At 39.2% G+C, this 15,627-nt stretch overlaps 1 protein-coding gene across 6 annotated transcripts in view; it reads left to right on the forward strand.

The window, feature by feature from the left end:
* The window catches only part of TIAM2 (TIAM Rac1 associated GEF 2), a 217,752-nt gene that overhangs the window by 141,400 nt on the left and 60,725 nt on the right, over positions 1-15,627 (forward strand). For all 6 annotated transcript variants that reach the window (XM_073337723.1, XM_073337719.1, XM_073337720.1 and 3 more), the window contains 5 exons: positions 2,712-2,783; positions 8,735-8,899; positions 11,801-11,905; positions 12,743-12,821; positions 14,504-14,596. In XM_073337723.1, the coding sequence (XP_073193824.1) occupies positions 2,712-2,783; positions 8,735-8,899; positions 11,801-11,905; positions 12,743-12,821; positions 14,504-14,596 (514 nt within the window). The remainder of the gene's footprint in view (positions 1-2,711; positions 2,784-8,734; positions 8,900-11,800; positions 11,906-12,742; positions 12,822-14,503; positions 14,597-15,627) is intronic.

Genomic DNA, 15,627 nt, shown 5'->3' on the forward strand with positions numbered 1-15,627 from the left:
TGCACAGTTCCACTGACTTCAATGGAGTTACTTCAGTTTCCACAAGATGAGGATCTGGCAGAGTTTTTCTGAATTGTACAGGCAGTAGAGGAAAGGAGAGAAGGAGTGGTTAATTTTTGGTTAACTGTTATAAGGCAGGCAGGCTCATGCACACAGAATGCTACCGTTTTCAGTAGCTTTCTGCGTGCCTACCGTGTTAGCTGGGCTCATTTTGTAAAACCGGCCATGCGGGTCACTCATTAGTCCATCTTGTTCTTCGGTTATTCCCCCAATCTTGCATTTGAGTTTTATTAAACAAAAATCCCTGATCATGTAGCATTTGAAAATTGGCTGCTGCAAATACACCGGTAATTTGCCTTCAGACTTTTTAAACATGCCCATCCATATTCATATCACAATAGCCCGAGAGCTGATGTAATGGATTTAATATTGCACATTAATATGTCTGGGTTTTATGGTCTAGCAGTTCATATTCTGAATGGGTAAATATTTATCTACGTGATAGACTAAGGGTGTAGTCTATTGCATAGTGACATATTTCAACATATCAGAGAGATGTGCTTTCATGATGAACGTAGGTAATAAATAACTGATACCCAAGCCTGACTGAGCCCCTGGCTAATATTTACAGGGCTGGGAAGAGAGACAGTGCATCCCCTGCCCCTGGCCACTATCCCTCCCTATCCTGACTCCATATGACTCCCCTTCATGCCCCAGACTCTGTGGAGAGTGCTCCACAGAGTTCACAGCGGGGACTGTGTCACCAAGGCAGCTGTATCCCTCCTTTTCTGAGCAGAAGGGGGAGAATCTGAACATGGAGAGGAGGGTGCCTCCACACTCGGATTTTCAGGCAACAATCTGGGTAAAATGCTCCTTTCATCACCCTCACTGCAGGGAATTAGCGCCAAGGGCTGGAACAAGCTGACCCCAAATAAATCTGTTTTCAGAGACTTTCTGTTTTTCTTTTAAGTTTACTTCACTTTTTATTTAAAATCCTACTGTAAAACTAAGGAAATGTAAACACAAAGTACTGTGTGTCAGTCATACTAGGGCTCTGACTCATTTCCATAAAAGTGAAGAATTTAAGAATGATGGCTGAAATTTTGACTCACTGACCCTCACAGGGTGCCATAGAGTTTCATAGCTATATAGATAGATCTATTCAGGGCCCAATCCACCCTTCCTTGTGTACCTTTGAATCCAGGGGGAATTTGGGATGAGCAAGGAAGGCATTCGTGAGTGCTGTGTTCACAGTGCTGTGGTGCCTAATCATCAGATTGTGAGTTAAGAAGAGGATGTCAGCCTTGACTCTGAATCTCCCTGCTTTCATTGGTTTAATTAAAATTGAATGTGGTGGTTCAAAATACTTTAAGCAGAAAGCCAGATAGCATACTCTCAAACCTTTTAAAGTTTTTTTTTATCTTCAGCCCAATTTTATTTTATGGTATTAATTTAAAGTCCACCCTGGGAAGATTTCCGATATAAAATTGAATGAAGGGGATAGTATTTTGTTCCCCCATTATTTAGAAACCAATCAGTTATGGAAACTGAATCCTGGCAGATGGTTGATATCAAGGTTCACATTATCCCTGATCTCTGAAACAGTTTCTGTTTCTGTTTGATTCTAACTTAAAAATTATTTCAAAAGGTCATAAAAATAAGATACTTTGATTAGAGCTCTGAGTGGAACATGGGAAAGGAAGTTAATAAGTGTTGCTGTTTATTCACATTTCAATACCGCATCATGTGTACAAGTCAAGAGAAGAAAGTTTGGGATTGTCTTCTGTATCCTAAGACATTTAACTGGGACGACCAAAAAATGAGACTTTCTAACAACAACATTTATGTCTGATATTTTCCTACTTTGTTGATATTAGAAGTGAACTAAAAATTACATTTTGTACATCTGCCTTTTTGGGGGTTGGTCCTATTACTTACAAGTGGCAAAGCATGAATGAAGTATGCAGGTCTATCTGTCTAGGTACTATATGACTAATCACCATAGCAACTGAGTGTATCCATAATCATGAATGCCTTTTTTAGCCTCCCAGCACCTGTGAGTTAGGTAAGCTTCATCCCCACTTTACAGCTTGAGAACTTTAGCCTTAATTTCTCCGTTCCTCAGTTCCCTATCTCTAACGTGGGGATAATACTCAGCTACCATTTCTTGTTATTGGTACTATTTTTTTTTTTTACCCTTCTTTCTATAAAGGTAGACTTCTCTTACAACCATGAGTCCAAGCTAATGTGTTTTAGAAAACCACAACATTTATTTAGAATAGCATTTCTATAAATAATAGTGACACGTGGTTTGACATGATATGGTATTTCACAGGCTACCAGGACTGGAAACTGTTGGCCAGAGGGTTATTTTGCCACTCAAAGATACTAGATAAATGCAAGTACCATATATAGATAGATAAGAGCGAGGGAATGTGAATGTGTGTGTGGCCTTATAAGAGGAGTCTTGCTGTAGCGTTAACTATGGAGAGAGCATGGATGCTGTCATAATATATTCTCTTAGTCAAAATAAAATGGTAACATGTCTCAAAAATAAGCTATTCTCAGGTTGGTTGGTTGATGGAATGATATTTTGTTACCTTTCATCTTTGTTTATGCACAAGAGATTTAGCTGTATTGGAAACTAACCTTGTATGTTACATAGCACTTAGTTTGTTTGATTATTTATCTGTGCATTTGTTTCAATTTAGATTTTTGATTCAACTGGGGGAAATGGATTTGCAGGCACACAGCTACTCCAGAAATCATCCACCTCTACTGAGGTAAGATAAGCCAGTCTTTGTACTACACCGTTAAATGTACTTTTAACTTTCTGAAGGGATGTCACATAAGTATATGAAAAAAAGCTACTTCAGAAACTTTATTGAATATCCTCTGGTATTAATTGACAGAACCACAATTTGATTTATAATCTGTTAAGGGAAACCACTCTGACATGGGTTTTTAAATGTGTAAGGTAGACTTTTTCCTTAACTAAAACTTCCTATATAATCCTGATCCTAACTGCTACATACCTGTGTGTGTGTGTGTGTGTGTGTGAGAGAGAGAGAGAGAGCGCATGCGCGTCAATATCAGCAATTAGTTAATTTGGAAGTATTCATTTCTTGTGTAGTATAGCCTAGACCAAGTTATTACTGGATTTTTGCTTATCATTTGGCATGAATTCGTTTGACAGAACCTGTATATTTAAAGATTAAGAAACTGTAATATTACAGAGTCTGTATTTTCAGGTAGAAAGACACAGAACCTAATGTGCCTGGCTGCACCGTACATGTGGGAGGAGATGTGGTGGAGGGCAGTAGAACCCGCCCCCACTTGAAGTACCCTGCATAGTGGCTGGTCACAGTCACAATCCTCCTCCTTCGTGCTTGCTGGGGTGCAAGCCACTCTAAAGGAGGAGGTAGGGTTATGGGGAACTGACCTCTACCCTGGCCACACAATTGTCTAGGAGCGGTAAAGAGCATAGTCCCTCCTCTTCCTCTGAGGTGATGTGTCTCTGCAATGCCCCTGAAGCAGAGCAGTACACCGCATAACTGCCACAATACAGTCCTTACTGTTTCAGTGTTAGTTGTATTTGCAGGTACAATGAGGACTTAAACTGTACTGTAGAATCTGGATGGCATCAGGATCATTGAGAGGGCTTTCCAGCTCCTCTCCCTTCTTAGGCTTGTGCAAATATTCCCCTCTAATTAAGATGATCTCATTTAGTTTTGTGGCTTGTTTCTGTGATATTGTACTTTTAATTCTCATCTGTTAAGCAGAGACATTTTTACAAAACATCAGAGATCTTTTTAATTACTATTCTGACCTATCATTCATTTGTGTGCCTAAATCACTGGCAGCAAATGACTCATATTCTTTCAAGCTGCAGACCTTTGTTTGCTATAAGGACAAAGCAAGGGAATGCCAAATATCTCCCCTCCAGCTATGCATGGCAAGGAAGTTCTCATTGATTTAAAAGAGAGTGGGCAGGACTAGCCTTTGGTGAGTATACTAGGTTGATCCAAGTGGTTAGAACAGGGGTGGGTAAACTACGGCCCGTGGGCTGGATCTGGACATTTTAAGCCCACAAGCTCCCGCTGGGGAGTAGGCTCTGGGGCCGCAACATGTGGCTCGGCCCTGTTCCGGCACTAACCCATTTTTTCTGGATTTGAAGTCCAGACAGAAGAAGCCCTCTCCATGCAAACTTGCTGTTGTGTGAGCAGGATATAAGGCCAAACCAACTGGTAGAATTGAGGCAAATTTGTTGACAGATTGCTGCAATAGCAGCATAAGTCGCAGGTGTCATGCCTTCCAAGGGTTTGCGGTACTAAGAATCAGGATTCTATGGCTTAATTTTGATTAGACCATCGTTTGGTTCCCTTGAGTATCCCTCTGGAATAAAAGTGATAGTTTCTCTCCACTTTACATTTTCACTCACTTTCATTCCCTGGACCAGATCATCCCCTAATGTAATTTTAAGTTTTAAAGAGCTAAGAAGAAATTATGCCACAGAACTATGTTCCCTGCATTGAATTACTCTACCTAGCATTAGATTAAATCTGCATTTAGAATGAAACATTGCACTTAGAAATGACTATAATCAAAAGCTGTAATGCAACTCTTGATGGTAGATTAACATTTGAGACTTGGGAAAAGTTTGTTATATCTCATGGCTTTTTATGCTGTAATTTCTAGTTATGATGAAGTGTATGGTTTACTTCCGTATTGTGAGTATTAATTTAGTGGCCAGATAATAAAGAAATATAAATATAGATTTCCGTAGAATTATGCAAAAGTACACTCTGACAGAATTTTCCCAATGACAGTACCAAACCCTAGAGTGTTGTTGTGCCTATGAAAATAATCTCTAACTCATTATGTGTTTGATGCAAAAAATCAATAAAAACTGTTCTTTCAGCGGTGTAATGCCTGTTATTTGCTGAATACTGTGGGAGGAGGGGAAATATTTATAGAAAGTTGCCCCCTCTTTCAATAGGCAGTATACGTACGTTGTAATTATATGGGATTTCTGATTTCAAATCATCCCCTAAAGAGAACTCAGAATTCCCTCGAATTATTCCATGGGGTGTGGTGTGAGGTTTGCCTCCTTCCCCACATCCCACAGAACTGATTGTAACAAAACTGTGCTATAGAAACCAGACACAACAGGATTCTGACCTCTAAACCTGAGCCTTCTGGTTCCCTCTTCATGTCTCCTGAAGGAGTAATGCTGCCGTGGCCTTCATGCCAGCCACTTCATGCTAGCCCCTCCTCCCACTCCAAGGCCAGGGGATTTACTCTGACATGGGCTACACTGAATAATCCAAAACTGAATAAAACTCCTGCAGTTACAATACTGTCACAGGGCTGGGAGGTAGAGACAACAGACACCCCCTGCCATATCCTTGCACCACTTGCCCCGCGCCGCCAAACAGGCGGAACCTGAAACATGCTGAGCCCCCATGGAGGGGTTTTGAAAGGGTTGCAGGGAAGGAGGGAATAATCTATGGTTTTTCTTTGCCCTTTGATGCTACATTCACTACATCTGAATCCTTTCCACTCATGGCAGCAGAGGGATAACAAATCTAGACTTATGGCTGTTAAATATGCAAAAGTGGGGCATTTGTTTCTAAACTTTTTAAGGGTTCAAAATATGGCCTGTGCATTTTTTAAGATCTCGGTATTTTGATGAATTGTACAACAATTCAGAAGTGATTCATCGTAAGTCTCAAAACCGTTAAGGTTGGAATCAACCCAGTTTCATTAGCCAATTTCAAATAAAAATCAAAAACAGAATCAAAACCTTTCATAAGATGCTTCCTGGCGAATGCAATGGAATACAAGTAGCGAAGTGTTCCGGGCAGCTTTTGTGAGGTGTTCCTTATGAAGATGGTGACAACAAACAGAGAAAGATGGGAAAATCATGAAGTATCCTACTGCTCCTCAAGCAACACTGTGGCATAGTGTATGACAGTCTAAAAGTCCTGGCACATGTTGCTGGAAAACTAGGTGGGTTGTTGTAGCTTTATGTGGCAAGGAATGAATGAAATATTGTAGTATTAGTCGCTGCAGGCATAACAGAAAAAAAATCTCATTTAATGTCAGAGTTTCTGGGATGGAAAATGTGGGTGAAGCAACAGTATCTTGACCACAGCTAAGGAATATATTTGTAGTTTAATATAGAAAGACTTAAGTTTTCCTCACATCAAGCCCTTAGTAATGCTTATGTTTGGGAATCAGTATACATAGTAAACAGATTATTTTGGATCCCTAGCAGTTTGTTAGTTTAAAAAAAAAAAAAACCCTCTGAATCATATAATTTAAAGGGGATTGTGCTGGGGTGGGGGAAGATGCCTTTAAATAATGTTTTTCCCCGCCTTGCTTCTCTGTTGAAATTTTTCTCCACCAATGATTGTAGTGAGATTGATTTACAATGGGCAGACTGAAGGGCTGATTTCCCTTCAATAAGCCAACTGATAATTACAAACCATTGAATTGTTACTAGCATCTTCTGAGTTGACATACAGGGTTGCTTCACCTTTCTCTCCAGGAGGCACACTGAGAATTAACAGTTTGACACATGATATCAGGATTCTTAATATTTGCAATTTGTCTTTCTTGCTTTGTCTCTTTTTCATCATTTGTACAGTTGTAGAAGCTCATAGTTGATTCCTATCTTCTTGGCTTCTCGGTGCTTTCTGATGTGAGTATAGTTCTATAGGAATTATCCTATAATATAGCAACTGTTCTGTAGGAATTATGGTACAAGAGTCAATGAGGGAGAATCTCAGCAGATATAAATTGTCGTAGCTCCACTGACTACAGTAAAGCCATGACTATTGACACCAGCTGAGGCTTTGCCCTTGGTATCATTTTTCTAGCTGGTAGTTTGCCACTAGGAAAGTATGATTTTTGAAAGTCATCAAAATGTGGCTCTTTATAAAATAATTCCTGCTCCAGGCTTCTAATCTGGCTGCAACTTGTATTTATGGGTAATGTGGTAAATACACTGATGTGGCTGTTTGATATACTGTTTTTACTGCTGTGATTGGCATGCATGTCAAGAATAACGATGATGTTGTTGTTGTTTGTTGAGTGTGGTCATTATGTTTGGTGCTGTGCCAATAGAGAAGGAAACGCAGTCCCTGTCCAAGGGAGCTCCACTATAAGGATTCCATTGTGGCTTTTAATCACAGCCCTGCACTGGGCCCCTGGGGCTGCACAGCCCCTGCAGGTGCTCCAGGCAGAATTGCATCTCCCAGGTTCCAACTGTACAAAAGGCATGCACACACTTTTACCCTTCCCCTGCATAGATGGCTGGCTTTGCTAGCTGGTGGGGAGTGGACAGCGTCATGGCCCCACCTCTGCTTCCCCGCCTACTTTGATGTGGCTCACACCATGGAGCAGATTCTGCACTCAGAGTACGGGAAGCTCTGTTTGTGGTTGGGTTCTTTTCCTTGTGCTCCCTCACAAATCCCCTCTATTGTTTATATGTGCAGAGGCCGACCACAATCTGGCTCAGAGTTCTGACACCTAATACAGTGGTTGAAAGTCTAGTCTCAACACAGTGTAGCTGTATGTTTCTTCTCCTTTGGTGGGTTACTTTTGAATCCTAAAGTGTGGCACAGAAGAAAGGGCAAAGATGAGAAAGATAGTAGCGGGATATTTAAGATGAATCAAATGGTTGTATAAATGTATACAAAATGGCTTTGTGTCATGCATTACCTCCACATTAAAGTTGGTTGTGATTTGCCAGATGTATTTCCTATTTAATGTTGGAAAGAGCTTCAATTTGAGCCTAAGCAGTGAAAGATCACATACTCTTCACTCTCTAACAAACAATATAATCTTAAACTGTAGGTATAGCAGGAGTAGTTTATGCCTCTGCTATGTTGTCTGTGATGTTTCTTGCTCCATAGTGCCCTCTGCTGGAAGACTACGTTAGATTATCCTCTTTTTCTCATTAGAAATACAGTAGAACCACAGAGTTACAAACTGAGCAGTCAACCACAGACACCTCCATTTGGAACTGGAAGTACACAATCAGGCAGCAGCAGAGACCGCCCCCTTCCCCCCAAAGCAGCAAATACAGTAAAATACAGCACTGTGTTAAAAGTAAACTTTTTTTTAAAAAGGGAAAGCAGCATTTTTCTTCTGCATAGTAAAGTTTCAAAGCTGTATTAAGTCAAAGTTCAGGTGGAAACTTTTGAAAGAACAACCACAATGTTTTGTTCAGAGTTACAAACATTTCAGAGTTACGAACAACCTCCATTCCCGAGATGTTTGTAATTCTGAGGTTCTACTGTACAGTGATCTATTCAAAGTCTTTGATAAAATACGGTACTAATTGTTTAATCCTGTTTAAGGCTTTCATTTGTTTACATAGGTATAATTATGTAATCCTATTTAAGACGGTATTCCATTTGTTCACATATGTATAATCTTGCCACATTAGGAGTTAATTTGAACTAGTAACATGATAGGTGAGTGAAATAGTGTCATTTGAATGTAAGAGAAATAATGTAATTAAGTCTCTAGACAAAATCTGGACTAAAGTCAGTGATATTGTATGAGGACTTGTAACGTAATTTGTTCTTGTATGACAGGAAAGAGTTTGTGATACCTTTGCTAAATGCACATAGTACATACCAGTAGCAAACCTGCAGTACAATATATTATTGATATTGTCATATCTCCATGTACTGTTAATTTTCCCCCTTATTTTCAGCAGCAAGTTGATGAATTTTTGAACGTCTACTGTTCTGCATCAGAAAGGGTCCAGAAAGAGAGTACTTGGGAAATCCAAACATATGTTCATTTCTGTGATAGGCCAGGAGTCACGTTAACCCTCAAGCCAGAACACAGAGTGGAAGATGTTTTGTCTTTGGCATGCAAGGTACAGAGTTCTCACAGCTGAAAGCAGCTTGTGAGCTTTAAAAGGCCATCACTTATACTTGTTATTAATTATTCTGATGCTGAAGCAGGGAGAGCCCAGTCACTGAGTCCCAGTGTCCCTGTAATTTAAGGATTCCTCCTGTGCTTCTGGCAGTTGTATTTAAGACTCAGTGGAACCAAAGCATCGGCGTCATGGAGAGCCTTTCAAGCGGTGGCATGGGCATTCATTGATGCCCAAGCTAGCATGCAGTCAAGAATGTTGAAAGAGCAGTAACAGCTGCACCTGTTAATCTACCCATGAGAACTCTTGACATATATCCAGCCTCCCTTTATATCACTTTATATCTATTACAATGAATAGAATTGTTGCATGGAAATTAGCTGTAGAGGAAGGGTGGTAACTGAGTTACCTCTGATGTCACAATGGCCCCACTTAAGAGCTACTTAAACTGTTCCCTTGAGCTTATTCTGTAGCCTATAAAATCATAATAATTAGAAACAATAATCATTAATAACTTTGCTTGATTAGAACCTAATTTCTTCAAATAGAGACTCTGTGTAAGATTTTAGTTCTTTTAAACTATATGGAAAGTTTGGAGTGTCTGCAATATTCCGTTGATAAGATTATTTGGGACAAAGAAAAGACTGACAGATGTTAATTTCTTAAAGGAGCTAGTTGTTTTAATTAATAAATTAACTAATGGATTTATTTATAAATTCTCAAAAAATTTAGCCTATTCTCAGAGTAGGTGCTGTAAGTTTGGGGAGGATACACTGTAGTTTTCATGCAAAACAAAGAGGTTGAATCACTGCTTAAAGGCAAAATAGAACTCAGCATTAACTATGGAGACAAGACCAGAGCATTTACAACACCAAAAATAGTCTAGGGTGTTAATCATCACTTGTGCGAACAGATTGAACTTGACTCTGAGTTTGTGACTCAAACCATTTTCAAATTATAATGGAATAAAACAATAAATCTGGGGTGAAATTGTTTAAAAATCCTGTTACTTGACAATTATGTCCAATTGACTTTACCTCCTGATTAAAAAAACACAACAGAAAACCTCCCCCCACCACCTAGTCTATTTTAGACCAGTGTGAAATTCAAGGAGTGCTGATTCAATTTGCTGAAGTTAAGGAGTACCAGGGCTTCTAAAGGAAAGATAGTCACAACTACTTTCTCTCCATAATAGCTGAACAAAATGATTTCTTTTCTTTTTTTAAAAAATTGGGCATTATCTACATTTTCTAAATTGACACAAGGACAGTGCTTTAGCCAAGTCACAGGGAACCTACACACTGTCACTAAAAAGATATAATTTTGTTATTGCTCATGTTAGTCCCCATTCCTCGTGGATCAATGAGAAGAAAATTAGCCCTTATTTTTAAAAGGAATGGTTGACCCCACCATTTGCAAAAGAGCTAAATTTTAGGAAAGAAGAGCTAGGCTATTTATCCTATAAGACTTTGGTTGACCACCAGATGGCAAGACAGAGCTGAGACATTTGGAACTGGTTTGTCATGTAACACATAGAAGCCCTGCTAAAAGAAATAAAGGGATATAAAATCAAGGGATCTATAAAATAAAGTTTAAAAGTAAATTACTTGTGTTCCTCACTACACTGTTCCAAAATGTCTGTCTGTAGAAAATACTGTTTTGTTATGCCTGTATCACTTCAGTAGTCTAATAGTAAGTTACTTTATTTTAATGTTTTCTTTTAATGAAACCTTTTTCTGTTTTATCTTTTCTTTCTGTTCTGTATGTAAAGTTTTTCATAAGCAGTCTAACACTGAATCCTTTCTGCTACATCTTTTCTGGCTCTTTCCTTCTTACCCTCACCAGAATTGAATGGCAATGTAAGGAATCTTCATTCTTTAACACAACACATTGTTTAAAAAGTGTGGGTGTGGGGGTAAAGTCTGATTTATTTATTTATTATTTATTTATTTATTTTCTCAACCATATTTTGATGGTTTTCACTTATTTGTATTCTGCATACCTAAAACTTTGCATAACACACAGAGAAAGAATATGCATTTTAATATAATTATTTAGAATACAGTGCACACATTACCTATACATTCTATTTACACATAATGAAATATTCAGCTAAACAATCCTTCCTCAGTGGATTAAGATTTCATAAGCTTCAGAGGCTTGTTGGACAGAGGGATGAAATGACCTTAATAGATGCAGAACTGCCTTCTCTTCTGAAACATTGCTCTTTTAATTCTGAAATGCAAGATTTGCTGCAGTAGTCTCGGCAGCGAGCTAAATTTAAGAGAGAGACTCACCAGGGGCTCATCTGTTATAGGTTAGTATCCTTAGGGAGTACTCCCATTCCCCTTTGACTTCCTGCAGATTTAGGTTTTCACTTTGACCACATATGGTGAAAAGTAGGTATTACTCACTGATCATAGATGAAACCTGGCAGTAAAAAGTGCAATAAAAGCAACCCCTTAGGAAATCTCTCTCTCCTAAGAGCCTGTATATGCATATGCATTTTCCTCATCAGAGGTACAGGTTATGTGCAGAACTGAGCTGCGCAGAAGAGCCACAGAAAATGATGAAGATGTGTGCAAGTTCAAAAGGACAGAACAGAGTTCTAAGTTTATTTGAAAACACATAATGACACTTGGTTAATCTAACAGCCAAGATGTAATGTTAATGCAAGTGTTTCCTGAGTATACTTACAAGAAACAGAAAATCACACTGATGTGAGCTGGAACTGTATCATCTAGGCAATACAGACAATACACCACAAAACCAGTTAGAAAATAACTTGTTGAAGATTGCCTTTGCTTAACTTCTAAAGGCTTTGTGTGTATGTGGCTTCTTTGACATCTGGGATTCTGTAAATAAATCATGAATTTCAAATATGTTCTTTTCATCCCTTAGATGAGGCAGCTGGAACCAAGACACTACGGTCTACAACTTAGAAGATTAGTTGATGAAAACATTGAGTATTGTATTCCTGAAGCATATGAATACATACAAGATCAGGCAAGTTTGACTAATTTTAGATAAGAACTTCTCGATACTTGTAGCCACAGCTAGATTATACTCTATGAATGGATCTAGACTGTTCTCAGTGGTAGCAGATGACAGAACAAGGACTAATGGTCTCAAGTTGCAGTGGGGGAGGTTTAGGTTGGATATTAAGAAAAACTTTTTCACTAGGAGAGTGGTGAAACACTGGAATGCGTTACCTAGGGAGGTGGTGGAATCTCCTTCCTTAGAAGTTTTTAAGGTCAGGCTTGACAAAGCCCTGGCTGGGATGATTTAGTTGGGGATTGGTCCTTCTTTGAGCAGGGGGTTGGACTAGATGACCTCCTGAGGTCCCTTCCAACCCTGATATTCTATGATTCTATGAAATGTCTGTGAATTAGATACAAAATGGGACTTTTAGATTAGGTCACTATCACAGGCTGTATTCTGCTACCCATACTCACAATGGATTAAACTCTCCTATGTGCAGAGAACTAGAGATCTAGGGCATCACTTAAGCCTTGGTTTAAGAACTATTTTGAGGGTTTAAGTGGGACTTAATGGTGCCTACGCCTAGTGCTGGTGCTCTGCACATGCGTGAATTTCACCCATTAGGTAATATCTTAGTCTACAGTTAGTCCCACTGAGTTCAGTGATACTTGCAGCATAACACACTTCTCTAATGTGAGTAAAGGTGGCAGAATCTAGCCCTTTGTTAATGGATTATTTAACAATGCAGCTTTTTTTATTAATAATTAAAATTATACTGATTTCAATTATGTATTGAACCTTTGGCTTTTGCAGTCCTACAGTTTCACAGTTTAACAACTTGTGATGTTTTCTCTCTAACAGATATATGATGAAATAGAAATTTTTCCTTTAAATGTTTACCATGTACATCTTACTAAGACTGAGAACATAACTGATTTTGGTAAGTTTTAGTAAAATCCCTCCCAATGATTTTCCTTTTATTTTCTTTGTTCTTTTTGAAGCTTAATTTTTCCTTCCAGGAGCTTTCTCTTTGTTGACAACTTTTGGGCCGCTCCATGTTCAGTATGACAAGTCTGCAGAGTGCACAAGTTAGCACTTTAAGGAAGACCCAAGAATTGCTGCTCATTTGATACTGCTGCTTTTTTTTTTTTTTAAACTCCTGCATTTGGGGGAGCAAGTAAAAGGCTTGCTTACTTCCCAATGCCACTTCATTGACCGGAAAGTAAAAATGCTGCTGAAGTGTTGGCAGGCAACTTTCTCATGCTCAACTAAATAGAAATACCCAGCCTACTCTCAAATAAGGAAATATGATTTCCTTTTTGGCAGCAAAACATTCTGTTGACTCTGTGCCAATAGGCTGTCGCTTGACAGAAATTTTAACTGGCTTCTTTTCACTGTGGGAGGTAATGCCTAAGAATATCCTTATGTTTGCTTATTGTGAAATGTGGACTTTAGTCATTCAACTGACAAGAATGAGGAAGGCAGTGGAGAAAAAAGGAAGGAAGATAATACTGTAGAAGGAGAAATAGGAACAGAAAAAATAATAAGTTTCCTGATTCACTCACGTTCAGGCCAATTCATTCCCACTAAGGTAGTCTTTCCATTGATTTTTAAGGGCATGTCTACATGGTGCATTAGTTTGCACCAGGGAGGTGTACATTCTAGCACGTAGTAGTGTGTTGCACACTAATTGGCCTGTGCGGACCCTGCTGGTGCTCACTAAAAGTTCCAGTGTGCCTGTAAATGCAGTCTTGTTTCAAAAAGTATTACAGTAACACTCGCTAGGGAATTTTTAGTCTGTGCCAGCAGTATCCACAGGGTCTAATTAACACACAAGATGCTAGTGCACACTAGAATTCACAACCCTCTAGTGTGGACTAATTCACTATGTAGACCAGCTCTAATGTGAGTTTGATTGTGTCAGTGATTATAGTCTCTCTGAGTCAGGGACTGAGACCAGAAATCTGCGTGTGAGGAACAAAATGGAGAATTCTCATGGTATTGCAGAGAACTCCTTTTCCATCATGCTGACTTCTCATCTCATTCACCTCTTTGTGTCAAACATTCTCAGCTAGAGAAAGGAAACAGCCACTGAGGGGCAGCTCTTCAGGTCAAGGACTTTCTTTTTCTTTTCTTTTTTTAATGTTTGTACAGCATCCATCAGAATGGGGGCCTGGTCCTGATTGTGTCAGTTGTACACAAAAAATGGGTTATAAACATGTAAAAATGATGTGTGTCTTCAGACGCTGTTCTCTCCCAGTTTTTACAAGAAATCATATGAAATCCTCACAATATTTGTCAAAGTGTTTTATAGAGCTTCACTGGATCTGGTGATCTGTATTATTGAAAAGCTATATTGGGCTTATTTGAAAAAACAATAAAATATCTCATAATAACTATTTACATTTCTTTGAAGAGGAAAGAAATTTATATGAGAGCATTTGTCCGTGTGTGTGTGTATACAAGTTGGGAGTGAGAAATGTCACCTCCCTTTTGATTATGTAGATTAAATCTACTGAACATACAAAACTAAATGAGAAATACCTGACCAGAAATTCACCTGATTGTTGTTTTAAGCAGACCAAGTGGTAAGGGTAAAACCATCTTTATTCTTAATTCCAGGGTTTGCAGTCACAGCTCAAGTTGTTGAAAACCAGCATCTCACTCATATACTCATAAGTGATGTCCTTCCAGATGGACTGGCTTACAAAGAAGGTTTGTGTCATGGCTGTACTAAGCACTGTTACGTTTTTCATTACTTTTTATTAAGTAGCAAACGTTAGGGAGCTTTAAAATTGTCTGAAAATAGTTCTTTGCTTCTACTACCCTTGGTCTTCTTGCTTGATCACCATGTACAGTAGATGAAGCCTAGGTAAGATTATTTACATAAAGTGGCCGAGGAACCCTTCTAACAAGAGGTGAAGTGAAAAGAATGCTTGTCTACACTTGGGGCAAAATCTGCTCCCACACTAAATGTTGGGATCTGTACAGGGACAGAAGAGAGAAATTCTCCACCTCACACGGTGGAACCTCCACGGCTGAATTAACCTCCATGGCTCTTAGCCAACCATTTGCCTGCAACAAGCAGCGATGTATGCAACAGGCTGGCTCCCAAAGAACTACCTTGTGCATTACATTGCAGGGTATCACTGAAGTTTTCTACTTTGTGGTGCTCATGGACCGTACGCCTCCTCATCAGCCTCTTAACATCTCACCTTCCCCTCCACACTGCTGAACTGCATCAATTCTGCTGTGTTTGGCACCGCCTGCAAAGGAAGGGGAGAATTATTCCCTTAGTCATCTGGAGTGCAGTGGCCAACTGGCTGTTGCTGATCCTAAAATGTACAAGTTGCCACTATTTAGATCTAACTGAACTCTCCCATAAAAACTTCACTTGTTAGATTTCCCTGTTGCAATTTTGCAAGAATGAACAAATCAGCGTGATAAAGCTCCTTGTGTTTCCTGAACTGGGATCCTAAAATAAGAGTTATTTTGCCTATAGGCTTTTCAGGATGCTGAGGGCCACCTTAAAATGAACTCCTGGTCTGAGAGTCTGTGTGATTCTTCTGTCATACCCTTTTCTAAAGCTGCATGTCAGAGTCATCCTGCTTTAGCCTTTGAGTAGAAACAACCATGTCATAGGTGGCACAACAAATAGCCAATCCTGCAGTCATGGCGCGCACACAAAACTCCCTCTGACTCCAGTGGGATAACTGCAGGATTAGGTCATTTGTATAAAAATATGT

This window comes from Lepidochelys kempii, chromosome 3, assembly GCF_965140265.1.
Source record: "Lepidochelys kempii isolate rLepKem1 chromosome 3, rLepKem1.hap2, whole genome shotgun sequence".
NCBI classification, from domain to species: domain Eukaryota; kingdom Metazoa; phylum Chordata; order Testudines; family Cheloniidae; genus Lepidochelys; species Lepidochelys kempii.